The following is a 16967-nucleotide window of genomic DNA, read 5'->3' on the forward strand; positions in this document are numbered from 1 at the left end:
ACTTACAATGTAGTAGTGTCAATCTTTTCTCTTTGTTTGACAATACTACTGCACCCTAGACTGAAACTAGTTATTGAAAAATAAATCGTTGTCTGACTCCCACGGTTAGGCCCAAGAGGTCTTCCATCATTGGACAGACAATGCAGTGTCCTCTCAGGATGCCGCTCTCAGTCGTGAGTGAGTTATGACACAGGCACCCCCCCCCAAAGCCAAAGCGTACACTCGTAAATAGTTGTTTGACATGTCTCAGATTACAATGCTGATTCCCATCGCTAAATGATGGCTCATAGTGAAAGCAAGTTAGGTCTTCTGCACACATGCAAACACACACAAACTCTCACACTCCACACTCACACTCTCTCACACACACAGAGCCCCAGTCCTATCCTCATGGCGTCCAGTTTGAGAGGAGCTGATACGTCGTGATTTTGGCAGCGAGGCCCTTTATCTACTTCCCCAGAGTCAGATGAACTCATGGATACCATTTTTATGTCTTTGTCCCTAGTATGTCGAAACTTAGTGGTGCAGTGCCTTAAGAAAGCAGTGATACCCTTTGACTTATTCCACATTTTGTTGTTAGTCTGAATTCAAAATCAATTGATTGATTTTTCTCACCTATCCACACACAATACCCCATAATGACAAAGTGGACACATGTTTGCAAATGTATTAAAAATGAAATTCAGAACTATATCAGTTGAGTCAATACTTTGTAGAAGCAGCGATTTACAGCTTTGAGTCGCCATGGGTATGGCTCTCAGCTTTGCACATCTGGTTTTGGGGATTTTCTCCCATTCTTCCTGGCAGACTTTTTTCAGGCTGTGTTAAGTTATATGGGGAGTAGCGATGATCAGCAATCTTCAAGTCTTTCCACAGATTTTCAATAGGATTCAAATCTGAGCTTTGGCTGGGCCACCAAGGACTTTCACATTCTTGTTCTGAAGCCTTTCCAGCATTGCTTTGGCTGTATGCTTGGGGCCATTGTCTTAGGTCATTTGCACTCTGAAGCAAGTTCTCTCAAAGGATTTGCCTGTCTTTGGCTCCATTCATTGTTCCCTCTAGCCTTACCAGTCTCCCAGCCCCTGCTGCTGAAGAGCATCCCCATAGCATGATGCTGCCACTACTGCGCTTCGAGGTAGGGACGGTGTTTTCTCCAAACATGGTACTTTGCATTAAGGCCAAAGAGTTACATTTTTGTCTCATCAGACCACAGAATCTTTTGCCTTATGCTCTTTCACATGAGTCTTTCACATGTCTTATTTTTCAAACTCCAGTCGTGCTGTCGTGCCTTTTTATCTCAGGAGTGGCTTCCATCTGGCCACTCTCCCATAAAGCCCAGATTGGTGATGTGCTGTAGAGACCGTTGTCCTGGCAGGATCTCTCAACTCAGCCAAGAAACTCTGACAGAACTACAGAGTGGTCGTTGGTCACCTCCCTGACCAAGGTCCTTCTTGCCCGGTTGCTTAGATCAGTTGGGGAAAATGTGTTCCATTTTCCAATGATGGCGACTGCTGTGCTCTTGGAAACTTTCAACACTCTCTAGAAATTGTTTTATACCCTTCCCCAGATATATTCCACCTCGCAATTCTATATCTGAGATATACGGACAGTTCCTTGGACATCGTGGTATATTTATTTAGTATTCAAGGCACACTTAAACCAGCATGGCTACAGCATTCTGCACCGATACGCCAACCCATCTGGGTTTCGCTTACTGGGAAGATCATTTGTTTTTTAACCGGACAATGACCCAAAAACACACCTCCAGGCTGTGTAAGGGCTATTTGACCAAGAAAGATAGTGATGACCTGGCTGCCACAATTAGGATGAGTTGGACTGCAGAGTAAAGGAAAAGCAGCCAACAAGTGCTCAGCATATGTGGGAACTCCTTCAAAACTGTTGGAAAAGCATTCCTCATGAAGCTGCTTGAGAGAATGCCAAGAGTGTGCAAAGCTGTCATCAAGGCAAAGGGTGGCTACATTGAAGAATCTGAATTTAACATGTTTTTTGCTTACTACATGATTCCATATGTGTTATTTCATAAAAGTGGTGTCCACAAGTTCATCTGGCTCTGGGGAAGTAGATAAAGGACGCCATGACCAAAATCTTGAAGTATCTCTTTAAGTGGGTCTTCTCGGTGCTACAGTGTGCAGGAGTTGGCCCCTGGCTGTGTACAGCTGGATGGTCTAATGAGATGGCGAGCCCTGATAGTTGAGAGTCTAAAGGTGAGGGTGTAATTGGGGAGTGTCAGGGGGGGCAGGTGCTGATAGAGTTGATCCTAGGGGGGATGTGTGTGTGTGTGGCCTCTCTCCCTCCATGTCTCCCCACGTTCTCGCAAAGGTCGGGCAGACAGCAAGGGGTCACACACAAATACTGCAATGCTTTACCTGGAGCCCCTCCTCACTACCCCTAACTGTCTTCCCTTCAGCAGGTCTAAATGGGAGGGCTGACGTTTATCTCTGGCCTCTCAATGAGTGTGGAGCAAATTTCACTGAACAGTTGCAATAAGCTACGACAGGACCAACACAGTCTGGTTTTCAATCGAGACCCAACACTGCTCCAAATTGGTTGGGTCCAATAACACGACTTCAGAGTCAACTTGTATTCAATCACAGCAGTAATTGCAGTAAATCTAGGCTTTTTCATCTTGTTTTTCAGCCTCATTTCCCCAAATTGAACCTGTGAAGTTTGAGTACCTTGGGGATTTTTCATACTCGGGTATCTATGTATGAATCAGAGATGAGATCAGACAATGACGTAAAGGCAAAAGTCACCTCATACAATGCATTGTAGATCTAGCACATGGAAGTGTACTTAGTGTAGAGTGCTACAGTGGCCTAAGGGCTTTTCTCACCAACTGATACGATTGTGACGCACCTAAACCATTGGATTTTCTAACCTTTTTGACGGCATCCCTCCCCTGCAGGTTGTAAGCATGTGAAGGGCATCCTGTTGTTCGGGCCTCCTGGCTGCGGTAAGACTCTGATGGCCAGGCAGATTGGGAAGATGCTGAACGCCCGCGAGCCCAAGGTGGTCAACGGCCCCGAGATCCTCAACAAGTACGTGGGAGAGTCCGAGGCCAACATCAGGAAGCTGTTTGCCGACGCAGAGGACGAGCAAAAGAGGGTGAGAGGGACACGCATGCATACTCTGTAACATGCATGAACACTCTAAGAGCCATACACACACACACACGCACACACACCAGTAAATACACCAGTAAATACACCCAGTACCTTCATTACTCCTGTGGTTATCAAGCACAACATACCTGATAACAAGTCAATGAAATAGATGACTAAAAGGATTCCTTACCCCAAGGCCTATATGCAGCCTACGAACCAAAGATAAGCATCACACAAATCCACACAGAGAAGCAAATGTCTTCTGGAGAAGATTGATTTGCCCTTTTTAAGGAAGCATATTAGTAATAATAACGGTGGTAAAGTCATTGGGTTTCTCCATACCGGGGGGGGGGGCAGTTGTGTATTGAACACCCGTAGTGATGACGGTGTGACAGTGACGGCCTCACTCTTCACCACCTAATGCGGTGCTGGGTTATCTCGAACCCTCCCCCTGCCCTCCCTCTCTCACCAAGCCCATTATAAGCCCAGCTCCTCACCTGCTTTAAATGCTACGTCTGGAGACTGACAGGGCCAGAGATGGACGGAAACCCCCCCACTCTGCTCTCGCCATCTCTAGTTTTTGGTCACTCACTCACTCACTTTTTCTCTGTTTGGGCAGACTCTGTCCCTCCATGCCATAGCAGAGGGAGGATGAAGATACTTTGAAAGGTTTTTAGTTTTCACTCAGGTCACACCAAGGAGAATTTAGCCCAGAATAGCCATGGGTGTGAGGGGTTGACATTCTACACTGAACAAAAATATAAATGCAACAATTTCAAATATTTTACACTTCATACAAGGACATCAGTCAGTTTAAATCAATTCCTTAGGCCCTAATACACTGCTCAAAAAAATAAAGTGAACACAATGTAACTCCAAGTCAATCACACTTCTGTGAAACCAAACTGTTCACTTAGGAAGCAACACTGATTGACAATTTCACATGCTGTTGTGCAAATGGAATAGACAACAGGTGGAAATTATAGGCAATTAGCAAGACACTCCCAATAAAGGAGTGGTTCTGCAGGTGGGGACTACAGACCACTTCTCAGTTTCTATGCTTCCTTGCTGATGTTTTGGTCACTTTTTGAATGCTGGCGGTGCTTTCACTCTAGTGGTAGCATGAGACGGAGTCTACAACCCACACAAGTGGCTCAGGTAGTGCAGCTCATCCAGGATGGCACATCAATGCGAGCTGTGGCAAGAAGGTTTGCTGTGTCTGTCAGCGTAGTGTCCAGAGCATGGAGGCGCTACCAGGACACAGGCCAGTACATCACGAGAAGTGGAGGAGGCCGTAGGAGGGCAACAACCTAGCAGCAGGACCGCTACCTCCGCCTTTGTGCAAGCAAGCAGGCCAGCAGGCCAAAAATGAGAATGCGTCTGCTCAAACGGTCAGAAACAGACTCCATGAGGGTGGTAATGAGGGCCCGACGTCCACAGGTGGGGGTTGTGCTTGCAGCCCAACACCGTGCAGGACGTTTGGCATTTGCCAGAGAACTCCAATATCTTACTGAGTGTAGGGAGTAGACTAATTGGTCAACTATTGGCAGGAGTAATGGGTTCTTTGCATCCCCTTTTCCAGTGACCAATTGAATCTGTATCTCAGTGGAACTGCAATCTGGGGAGCAGCACAGCGAAGCAAAAAATTGTCTATAAGACCATAACCTGTAGATTTACCACCAGGTAATGACTTCAATAGGTTTAACACCTCCTCCACTGACACCGTTTGCAGACTAAAAGAGCAGATCTTGTTGCTCATAATATTATCATCAATCCATTGGACAATAGCTTGTTTGGAAGAATGTATGTTTACATTGTTGCTCAGTAAATTAATTTTCTTTGTGTAAAAAAAAAAAAAATCTGCAAAATGATTGGCCATATCAACTGGTTTTGTTATTATTCTCCCGTCAACCTCCACACTAGATGGGCATGATGAGGTAGATGTACCAAGTAAGCCCTTAACTGTGTTCCATACCTTAGAATCATTTTTACAATCAATAAAAGCATTGTTGTAAAATAACTTTTTTTTCTTTCGATTCAATTTAACTGCATAATTACGTAATGTTCTATAATTCTGTTCATCAATTTCTAATTTTGACTTGGCTGCTAAGACTTTTGCCATATTTCTTTGAGAAAAAGCCTCACCCAGTTCATCATCAATCCATGGAGATGGACAAGCACCAACTGTACTCTTTCTTATAGGGGCATGATGGTCCATTACCTCAGTGAGCAAATCAATAAAACATCCTGTAGCGTGATTTAAATCATCCTCTAGATAAGCTCCCAGGGTACCGCAGCCAAATCATTTAGAAATAGCTCATGATTAAATGTTTTAACATTTCTCGCCACACTCGCCAAACATTTCTTTGGAACCTTGGTGTTCGTGGTTATGGTCACAATATTATGGTCTGTCCAGCCCACTGACATTGATCTGGCTTTTAAGCATTGCAATGGTATATGACAGAAAATCAGATCAATGCATGTGTCTGAACGATGACCCAACGTAATTGCTGATCTAGTAGTACCATTAACCATTTGTTTCAAACCACAGTTCTTGCACATCTCATCAATTTGGTTCTATTCGAATTATTGTGATCCTTCCAATTTATATTAAAATCACCCAAGATAAATACATCTCTGTGGCCTGGTCAAACCCAGTACATAAGTTATCCAGATAGGACACCTTAGAGCTGGGAGGTCTATACACACATCCTACCAATATGGGTGCCTGGTGAGGCAGATGTACCTGAGCCCATAGTGCCTCTACTTGACATGCATGAAGGTCATCCCTTCTCTTAAAAGGTATATGATTCTGAATGTACAGTGCTCCACCCACACCATTCCTGTCTCTTCTCAGTAGACTATATCAATGAATGTTAATTTGCCCATCATTTACAGATGCATCTAAATGTGTTTCGGTCAAAGCTAAAATATGAATATTAATTATGTTGACCAAGTTAAAGACTTCATGTATTTTGTCAGGAAGGCTACATACATTAACCTGAGCCATATGCAACCCTTATCAAGAGAAGATCAATAGAGCATGTATTTGTTATATTTGAAGTTGTCATGATACACTACAACACACAAACTCAAATTTGAACATTAAATTAAAATAGCCAGGGAGTTACTCCAGAGTCCTGATACAATTGCCCATTGATGTAAAGTTTATCCATCACCATGGAGACCTGTTGATTCAGGCAACGCTTTTCCTTCATGATGAGATTTTTTTTCTCTCCTTTCATTGATCTTGGTGGGGAAGTGATCATTCATTCCAAAATCTGTGTTTCTGAGTTCTCTGCCTATGTTCTTTGTCATTTCCTTTTGCTTAAATTTGTCAAAACATGCAATAATAGCCTGTGGCCTAGCTCATGAAACATGGGACCAACACTTTACATGTTGCGTTTATATTTTCGTTCAGTGTAGATACTGACCCTATGTAGCGCTGCGTTAACTTTGTGAGGCCATTGGTATCCTCCTCCATCATTCACCCATATCTCTCCCCCAATAGCTGGGCGCCAACAGTGGGCTGCACATCATCATCTTTGATGAGATTGACGCCATCTGTAAGCAGCGTGGCAGCATGGCGGGCAGCACGGGCGTCCACGACACAGTGGTCAACCAACTGCTGTCCAAGATAGACGGAGTGGAGCAGCTCAACAATATCTTGGTCATAGGTACACACACACACACACACACACACACACACACACACACACACACACACACACACACACACACACACACACACACACACACACACACACACACACACACACACACACACACACACACACACACACACACAGACCTTCTGCAGGACTGCCAACGGAGTATAATTATTTTTGCTGGGGTGTTGCCCACGAACGCTCTTTCAATCACCCGCGAGCGACTGCTCTTTTCAGATCAGAGCTTAGGTCGCACATTTGTTGATATTCTTAGCTAGTTGGCGCGTTATTAGCCAGCAATGTGGAGTTGCTGCTTCCTTCAAGGGGACTGAACTTGTAGGTTACATTTGAAACTGGTTTTGAAAAGCCAGTCAGGTAAAAACGCTTATGTTTTAAAGGGGCGGTGTTGTATTTTGAGACAGGCTTGAATATGCCAATAGGCAGAGGGGTAAAGCCTACATTGTGTCTCTGTATGGTAATGATAATTAGTTAATGATAATTAAAGTGGTTTCTTGTGTCGTACTACACAATACAATGCAATTTACAGTCACCTATTTGGTCTATGGTGTTACAGACCAAGTAAAGTTAATGTCAAGCCCTTCATGTAAAAAAAATAAAGACATTTGTAAAAGTCCCATGCAGTGTCGGCCTGCATTGAACACCACCTGTAGGCTACATCATAGAAATCAAAAGCCACTTCCATGTGAAAATGTTCTGGGATTTGTTCCGTTTGGTTTTGCTGGTAGGTTTACATTATGCTGCCGTCTGAAACTGTAAGGGTACGGCCTCAGTGTGCACTGTAGACGTGCGCCAGAAGTTGCACAAAATTCTCAACGTTCAAGTTTCCACTCACAAGACCCTACATTTGCTCAGCCCTCAAAATATTTGAGGGAACATTGACACACACGCATACTTTTCTGATTGACTGACAGGTCAAATTGTGGTCTGAGAAGATCATTTGGGCGCTGCCTTTCTCGTCCTCCCTCTCTTCTACTTCTATCTCTCCATCTGTGCCTCACTCAGGAATGACCAACAGGCCTGACCTGATAGACGAGGCCTTGTTGAGACCAGGCAGGTTGGAGGTCAAAATGGAGATCGGTAAGAAACACCACAAAGCATCCACTCTAACCAATGGCCTTGCTTAATTTCTTTTAGGTTAATATATTCAGGTCTTAGGTAGTTTATTTCCTTCTGTGAAGGACATTGTTATTCATAGATGTTGCACCCTTTACATGACAAACACCCAGGTATTTCTACTTTTCCAGTTCTGTCCCCTGGGCAGTATGTAGTGACATGGTGACGGCAGCAGATTAACATACAGGATATACAGAAGATGTTTCCCTTCTCTATTCCTCCCCTCAGGTTTGCCTGATGAGAAGGGGCGTGTCCAGATCCTCAACATCCACACGGCCAAGATGCGTCAGTTCCACCTGCTGGGCAGCGACGTGGACGTCAGCGAGCTGGCCGCCGAGACCAAGAACTACAGTGGAGCTGAGCTGGAGGGACTGGTCAGAGCTGCCCAGTCCACCGCCATGAACCGACACATCAAGGTCACTATCACACACAGGCGGACATTTTTATTAGTCTATGCAGTCGGGGGGGGGGACTTATCCTCAACATTAACTCTACAACCGACAGTCGTTGTGTGTCATGGGGCTGTAGGTCCCTTAGGTATTGTGCAATTAGTCATAAGACAATGTGCTCCCTCAGAGTGGAAATGTCTGACAACTCTCGTCTGGGAGGAAGAGAACGAGTGACTAGGACAGAGGGAGGGACTGTTCCAGCCATTCCTCCTGTGTAAGCCCTCTGTCCATGTTATCGCCCTCCAAAAGATGCCAAGAGTGTGGCGAGCTGCAGACCACTTAACAGACTTTACCTGGCCGTGTGTGTGTGTGTGTGTGTGTGTGTGTGTGTGTGTGTGTGTGTGTGTGTGTGACACTCTCCTCACCTGATAGAGCACTTAGGGCAGACACACTCCTGGACTCTCTAAGCCTCGCTTCCACAGACACACGATTTCACACTAACGGTACCCACTTCACAGTGGGCTGAACAACAGTGTTTCAGTTGATTGAGTCGACCGGGGAGGTGGAATGTTGTAAACTTTTCACTTGACCAAGCTAGATCAGTGACACCTAGAAGTCCAAACCATCACGTCAGCATCATTACAGGACAAAATAAAGCTCGGTACTATACTGTGAGTGGTTTGCTGGAACAGCGTTAACTTATTTGGGGTCATTTTGTCGACACTCCTCGACATCACAGTGCCATAAATCTTCTAGGATCAGGGATGAAGTTAGTGGCTAGTTAGTCGAACAGTTTGTTGATAATTAGTTGAACATCTATTAACCGTCTGTATTGGATCGTCCTAATGACATGTCCCCCTTGTCCTCTGTCCCCCTGCAGGCCAGTGCCACGGTGGAGGTGGACCTAGAGAAGGCTGAAAATCTGCAGGTCCACAGAGATGACTTCCTGGCCTCGCTGGACAACGACATCAAACCTGTGAGTAGATCCCCTTCCTCCCGCCATGTCTTCATTATTCTCCATCCTGCTCTCTCTTTACCATTGCCTACATCCAAGAGTCCTCTTTCCAACGTTTGGGTAGACTTTCAACAATCCTATCATCACATCGAGTAGATGGCAATGTCCATTTTCTACTATATGCAGGAAATTGGCCAATAAATCTTGGATAGCATTTTGAGATGTTTCTAAGAAGCAATTTTAATGATTTAATGGGTCTGACGCTCTCTCTTTCCGTCCACCTATGTCCTCTCTCTCTCTCTCTCTCTCTCTCTCTCTCTCTCTCTCTCTCTCTCTCTCTCTCTCTCTCTCTCTCTCTCGCCCCTCTGGCCAGGCATTTGGTACCAACTCCGAGGACTATGCCAGCTACATCATGAACGGCATCATTAAGTGGGGCGACCCGGTGACAGCCGTGCTGGATGACGGGGAGCTGCTAGTGCAGCAGACCAAGAACAGCGACCGCACACCACTGGTGTCTGTGCTACTGGAAGGTAAGGCACACACACTCAAATACACTAACATGTGTATATCTTATCCTAGCCACTTACAGTCCGTTCGTTTTAAGGTAGCTAGTTACGTCCACCACAAGTCATACTAATAATGTTATTTCATTTTTAGAGCACATTCCCAATTAAGCAATGAAGTGAAACGTACCTCAACAAAGCAGATATCAGCGAATTCCGTGCTATTAAGACAATGCTGGGGTTAGTGCAATACACACAAAAAGATGAGCAAGGACACAAACAACTTTTACTATTTTAATTTCCTTTGGTACAAATAAAATACCATCACATTTTATTTGTCACATGCGAATGTGAAATGCTTACTTACAAGCCCTTTATCCAACAATGAAGTTTTAAGAAAAACAAGTGATAAGTAAAAACATATATATATATATATATTTTTTAAGTAACAAATAATTGAAGAGCAGCAGTAAAAATAACAATAGCGAGGCTATATACAGGGGGTACCGGTTGAGTCGATGTGGTTAGTTGAGGTAATATGTCCATGTAGGTAGATTTAAAGTGACTGTGCATAGATAATACACAGAGTAGCAGAAGTGTAAAAGGGGGGGGGGCAATGCAAGTAGTCTGTGTAGCAATTTGATTAGCTGTTGAGAAGCCTTTTGGACCTAGGATTGGCCCTCCGGTACTGCTTGCCGGACAATTTTTAGGGCCTTCCTCTGACACCGCCTGGTATAGAGTTCCTAGATGGCAGGAAGCTTGGCCCCAGTGATTTACTAGGCCATCCGCATTACCCTCTGTAGTGCCTCGCGGTCGGAGGCCGAGCAGTTGCCATACCAGGCAGTGATGCAACCAGTCAGGATGCTCTCCATGGTGCAGCTGTAGAACTTTTTGTCAGTGAAGACACTTGCCAGTTGGTCAGCGCATGCTCGGAGTACACCTTGTAATCTGTCTGACCCTGCGACCTTGTGAATGTTGACCCGTTTAAAGGTCTTACTCACGTCGGGTATAGGGAGTATGGGTTTTTAAATGTTATGCTCCCTCACCTAGGTCCCCCCAACAGTGGAAAGACGGCTCTGGCAGCTAAGATCTCAGAGGAATCCCAGTTCCCCTTTATAAAGATCTGCTCTCCAGACAAGATGATTGGCCACTCTGAGATCGCTAAGTGCCAGGCCATCAAGAAGGTGAGGAAAGGGATACACACACACACACTGTGTCAGTACCTGTGTCTTCACCACCCTAAACCCTCTTTGTTCCAGATATTTGAAGATGCCTATAAGTCCCAGCTGAGCTGTGTAGTGGTAGATGACATTGAGCGCTTGCTGGGTAAGGTTCTGCTTGCATTGTGGTAACACCATTCTTCTTTTTAAGTCTCCTTTTAAGTTCAGGGTTATGACAGAGAACAAAATGCTCATAAAGCTAAAACAGCATTGACCAGCTAAAAACACAACACCATTCTCCTTCTGATAACCCTGCCTTGACCGGCTAAAAACACCATTCTCCTTCTGATAACCCTGCCTTGACCGGCTAAAAACACCATTCTCCTTCTGATAACCCTGCCTTGACCGGCGAGAGCTGTGTGTAGCTTGAAAGTGTATACGGTTGGTGCTGCTCATTTTAAAATGGTCTTTCATTGAAAATGTAATACAATTATAAATGAAATAGCTAGAGTTTCAATACAAGGGGTTATTGCACGGTTTCTGCAGAGGTTAGAGTGCCTACATTGAAGATGGCCAAATAAAGATCTATTTCAAGTTAGTTATTTGACCACATTTGGCATTAAAAGCTGAAACTATATTTAAGCGTACTGATAATTACATTTAACATTTACATTTAAGTCATTTAGCAGACGCTCTTATCCAGAGCGACTTACAAATTGGTGCATTCACCTTATGACATCCAGTGGAACAGTCACTTTACAATAGTGCATCTAAATCTTAAAGGGGGGGGGGGGTGAGAGGGATTACTTATCCTATCCTAGGTATTCCTTAAAGGATAGGATAAGTAATCCCTCATCCCTTATAATGATGTATAATACATTATTACATACATACGCAGCCTCAAATAAACATGGGAGCGTTTATGAGTGTCCTTGTTCTCAGACTACGTCCCGATTGGCCCTCGATTCTCAAACCTGGTCCTTCAAGCTCTGCTGGTCCTCCTCAAGAAACCCCCTCCCAAGGTGAGTGCTCTGTGGGCTGCGGCTCTTCTTGAATGCGTGCGTGTGTTGGTTACTCTTTAGCGTTTGACATTTTCTGTGCTCACATGCTCTGGTTGTTATTTTGGCAGTGGCAGAAAGATGGCAGCAGATCATGCCTATGGTCCCAGTCATTTCCATGCGGAGTGAATCAAAACGTGTTTCCTAGCTGTGTGATCGTGTATATAGCTTTACCACTGTGCGTGTTCATGTGAGCTTTGTCTCCTAAATATAGCCGCCAGGCCTCTATGGCATTTTAGGCGGTAGGGCCCAAGTCTAGGCTACGTTTAGCTGTGAATGTGTTTTCATGTGTATGAGAGTGTTTTGTGCTGGGTGTGAATGGGGAGCTGAGCTGTTTCTTCTGGATGTGTGTATGTAAGGGAGTATATGGCAGTATAGATGTGTTTGTGATAATGTATTGGTCTGGGCAGGCTGTTATGCTTGGTGTGAATGGGAGCCGGGGCTGTTTCTCCAGGGTTGTAAAGCTCCAGGCCCAGCGGGGAGCCCGGGCTAGGGGAGGCCTGTCTCTCGAGGTGGGGGGGGGGACAACTGAAGAGAATGGGCTCTGTGAGAGAGCCGGGGGGACCTGGCAGCACTGCCGCCTGTGTGGCACCTCATCTGCATGCAGGGAAACACCCCCTCAGCATCATGGGGGGGCAGCCGGCCCATAATCCCCCTCTCTCCCTGACTGAGCGACCAGGGCCTCTGGGGAAAGAAACAGGCCACTTCCCTGATTCAGAGTCAACTAAACTAGAGCAACTAGGTAGATGTGGTCCACCTCTGACAGAGACTGAGCAGAAGCTTTATAAAGCTTTATAAATAGGCACAAGGCTAGGAGTTGACCCCACCTTACCCATAGACATGTCCCCATACCCTTTCTCTGTATTTTGATGCTGTGAAAGCATGCTGTTTGAGGGTTTTATACACTTCCGCACGTCATTTAAAAAAGAAATATAAAGTTTTACAAGATGGTCCTATCTGTCCCTGAGCTAAATATCCATCTCCATCGTGTGTCTCTGCGTCATGCCCCCCCCCGCCAACACAGGGCCGTAAGCTGCTGATCATCGGCACCACCAGCAGGAAGGACGTGCTGCAGGAGATGGAGATGCTGGACGCCTTCAGTACCACCATCCACATCCCCAACATCTCTAGAGGAGAGCAGCTGGTTGAGGCCCTGGAGGTAGGCATAGACACACACGAATGCGCAGACATGCACACACACGAATGCGCAGACATGCACACACACGAACGCGCAGACATGCACACACAGGCAACACACACGGGAATGTACGTGCCTCACTCTCCAGTTTTGAAGTTGGGATGGTGATATGTAGCGACGCATTCGTCGTGGGTTTTTCAAACTGCTTTTCTGTCTGTTGCAGATGCTAGGTAGTTTCCAGGAGAAGGAGCGGGCAGACATCGCCAAGGCGGTGAAGGGCCAGGGGGTGTGGATCGGCATCAAGAAGCTGACGATGCTTATCGAAATGGCCGTGCAGGTGAGAAAGACCTGTTTTAGTGGAGATGTCTCAGCTCAGCACGAACCATCAAATAATCACCCCTATCCATGGCCTCCTTCAATATGGACCACGGTTAGTGGGTTCAGGTGTGTTACTGCTGTGCTGGAACAAAAGCCTGCACACACCCTTTAGCTCTCCCAGAGTGGGAGTTGGAGAACCTTGGCCTAGACAACCACAGTCTGGGGAGTCACGGATTCTCGTCTGGTTTCAGTCAAAACAGACCGCCATTAATTACGAGCTTTTTTAATTAAAAGCAGTTTGGATTCAACAATGATTTGTGTGGTGAGCCCCAATAATGTCATCGCTGTGCTTTCCCGACCATTCTCCGCATTCTTCCTCCTGTCTTATGTGCTCACATGCTGTGAATTGTAGAGGAATGTGAGCCACACACAAACACCACGTAAGCTCCTTGGAAAGGTCTTATCTACTGTTGTGAGGGATGTTACTCTCTTAGGCCCTGTCCAGAAACGACCCTAGGGTGCAAAGTTTTCACTGATCTCTAATAGCTACGGGCAATTCAAAAGATAAGTTATTGCATAAACTGACATACATTTTCTTGCCCAATTCTACCCTTTCAAATCCTCTTTCCTCAATACGAAAGTATGAACACGAGGGTCTATTTGCCACCACTGGGAATGTACAGGTAACTGCCAACATAGTGTCTTAATAGTGCATTGGGCCACCAGAACAGCTTCAATGTGCCTTGGCATAGATTCTACAAGTGTCTGGAACACTTTTGGAAGGATGCGACACTGTTCTTCCACTAGAAAATAATTAGTTGTTTTGTTGATGGTGGTGGAAAATGCTGTCTCAGGCGCTGCTCCAGGATCTCCCATAAGTGTTCAATTGAGTTGAGATCTGGTGACTGAGAGACAAACTTTAAACCCCCTATGCTCCTTTGAGGCCCCTTTCAAAGTCACTGAGATCTCGTCTTCTAGTAATAATAATAATGGACAACTGGGAATTTTCATACATGACCCAAAGCATGATGGGATGTTGATTGCTTAATTAACCATACCTGTGGAAGCACCTGCTTTCAATATACTTTTATTGAACCGTTATTTAACTAGGCAAGTCGGTTAAGAACAGATTCTTATTTACAATGACGGCCTACCCCGGCCAAACCCTAACGACGCTGAGCCAATTGTGCGCCGCCCTATGGGACTCCCAATCACAGCCGGTTGTGATACAGCCTGGAATCGAACCAGGGTCTGTAGTGACGCCTCTAGCACTGGAGATGCAGTGTCTTTTAGAACGCTGCGCCTCTCGGGAGCCCAACTTTGTCTCCCTAACTTCTCAAATCCCAAACTCCTCAAGTGTTCTTTATTTTGCCGGTTTATACCTTTTACATGCAATGTATGACATTCCACTTCTTTCATGGAACACAGCTAATCGTGTTTAGGCCAGTCATATATATCTCATATCTAACCCATAGTCATGATGACCATGTATTTTGCATTGTCTCCATCTCTCTACGTCTGTCTGTGTCTGGCTCTCGGTCTGGCTCTGGCTCTCGCTCTGTCTCTCGGTCTGTGACTGGCTCTCGGTCTGGCTCTGGCTCTCGCTCTGGCTCTCGGTCTGTCTGGCTCTGGCTCTCGGTCTGTCTGGCTCTGGCTCTCGCTCTGGCTCTGGCTCTGGCTCTCGGTCTGTCTGGCTCTGGCTCTCGGTCTGTCTGGCTCTGGGTCTGTCTGGCTCTGGCTCTGGGTCTGTCTGGCTCTGGCTCTCGGTCTGTCTGGCTCTGGCTCTCGGTCTGTCTGGCTCTGGCTCTCGGTCTGTCTGGCTCTGGCTCTCGGTCTGGCTCTCGGTCTGGCTCTGGCTCTGGCTCTGGCTCTCGGTCTGTCTGGCTCTCGGTCTGTCTGGCTCTCGGTCTGTCTGGCTCTCGGTCTGTCTGGCTCTCGGTCTGTCTGCCTCTCGGTCTGTCTGCCTCTCGGTCTGTCTGCCTCTCGGTCTGTCTGCCTCTCGGTCTGTCTGCCTCTCGGTCTGTCTGCCTCTCGGTCTGTCTGCCTCTCGGTCTGTCTGCCTCTCGGTCTGTCTGCCTCTCGGTCTGTCTGCCTCTCGGTCTGTCTGCCTCTCGGTCTGTCTGCCTCTCGGTCTGTCTGCCTCTCGGTCTGTCTGCCTCTCGGTCTGTCTGGCTCTCGGTCTGTCTGGCTCTCGGTCTGTCTGGCTCTCGGTCTGTCTGGCTCTCGGTCTGTCTGGCTCTCGGTCTGTCTGGCTCTCGGTCTGTCTGGCTCTCGGTCTGTCTGGCTCTCGGTCTGTCTGGCTCTCGGTCTGTCTGGCTCTCGGTCTGTCTGGCTCTCGGTCTGTCTGGCTCTCGGTCTGTCTGGCTCTCGGTCTGTCTGGCTCTCGGTCTGGCTCTGGCTCTCGGTCTGGCTCTGGCTCTCGGTCTGGCTCTGGCTCTCGGTCTGGCTCTGGCTCTCGGTCTGGCTCTGGCTCTCGGTCTGGCTCTGGCTCTCGGTCTGGCTCTGGCTCTCGGTCTGGCTCTGGCTCTCGGTCTGGCTCTGGCTCTCGGTCTGTCTGGCTCTCGGTCTGTCTGGCTCTGGCTCTCGGTCTGTCTGGCTCTGGCTCTCGGTCTGTCTGGCTCTGGGTCTGGGTCTGGCTCTCGGTCTGGGTCTGGGTCTGGCTCTCTGTCTGTCTTACTGTCTGGCTCTCGGTCTGTCTGGCTCTCGGTCTGTCTGGCTCTGGCTCTCGGTCTGTCTGGCTCTCGGTCTGGGTCTGGGTCTGGCTCTCGGTCTGTCTGGCTCTCGGTCTGGGTCTGGGTCTGGCTCTCTGTCTGTCTTACTGTCTGGCTCTCGGTCTGTCTGGCTCTCGGTCTGTCTGTCTGTCTTACTGTCTGGCTCTCGGTCTGTCTGTCTGTCTTACTGTCTGGCTCTCGGTCTGTCTGGCTCTCGGTCTGTCTGGCTCTCGGTCTGTCTGGCTCTCGGTCTGTCTGGCTCTCGGTCTGTCTGACTCTCGGTCTGTCTGGCTCTCGGTCTGTCTGGCTCTCGGTCTGTCTGGCTCTCGGTCTGTCTGGCTCTCGGTCTGTCTGGCTCTCGGGTCTGGTCTGGCTCTCGGTCTGTCTGGCTCTCGGTCTGGCTGGCTCTCGGTCTGGCTGGCTCTCGGTCTGGCTGGCTCTCGGTCTGTCTGGCTCTCGGTCTGTCTGGCTCTCGGTCTGTCTGGCTCTCGGTCTGTCTGGCTCTCGGTCTGTCTGGCTCTCGGTCTGTCTGGCTCTCGGTCTGTCTGGCTCTCGGTCTGTCTGGCTCTCGGTCTGTCTGGCTCTCGGTCTGTCTGGCTCTCGGTCTGTCTGGCTCTCGGTCTGTCTGGCTCTCGGTCTGTCTGGCTCTCGGTCTGTCTGGCTCTCGGTCTGTCTGGCTCTCGGTCTGTCTGGCTCTCGGTCTGTCTGGCTCTCGGTCTGTCTGGCTCTCGGTCTGTCTGGCTCTCGGTCTGTCTGGCTCTCGGTCTGTCTGGCTCTCGGTCTGTCTGGCTCTCGGTCTGTCTGGCTC

General features: G+C 47.4%; 1 protein-coding gene across 1 annotated transcript in view; it reads left to right on the forward strand.

Annotated features, from left to right (window-relative positions):
* The window catches only part of LOC124039882 (vesicle-fusing ATPase-like), a 108631-nt gene that overhangs the window by 32632 nt on the left and 59032 nt on the right, over positions 1 to 16967 (forward strand). The window contains exons 9-19 of the mRNA XM_046356396.1: positions 2927 to 3126; positions 6637 to 6802; positions 7817 to 7891; positions 8156 to 8343; positions 9197 to 9292; positions 9645 to 9801; positions 10825 to 10958; positions 11034 to 11100; positions 11877 to 11956; positions 13017 to 13151; positions 13354 to 13467. Of these exons, the coding sequence (XP_046212352.1) occupies positions 2927 to 3126; positions 6637 to 6802; positions 7817 to 7891; positions 8156 to 8343; positions 9197 to 9292; positions 9645 to 9801; positions 10825 to 10958; positions 11034 to 11100; positions 11877 to 11956; positions 13017 to 13151; positions 13354 to 13467 (1412 nt within the window). The remainder of the gene's footprint in view (positions 1 to 2926; positions 3127 to 6636; positions 6803 to 7816; positions 7892 to 8155; positions 8344 to 9196; positions 9293 to 9644; positions 9802 to 10824; positions 10959 to 11033; positions 11101 to 11876; positions 11957 to 13016; positions 13152 to 13353; positions 13468 to 16967) is intronic.

Source organism: Oncorhynchus gorbuscha, linkage group LG07 (genome assembly GCF_021184085.1).
Source record: "Oncorhynchus gorbuscha isolate QuinsamMale2020 ecotype Even-year linkage group LG07, OgorEven_v1.0, whole genome shotgun sequence".
Taxonomy (NCBI): Eukaryota; Metazoa; Chordata; class Actinopteri; order Salmoniformes; family Salmonidae; genus Oncorhynchus; species Oncorhynchus gorbuscha.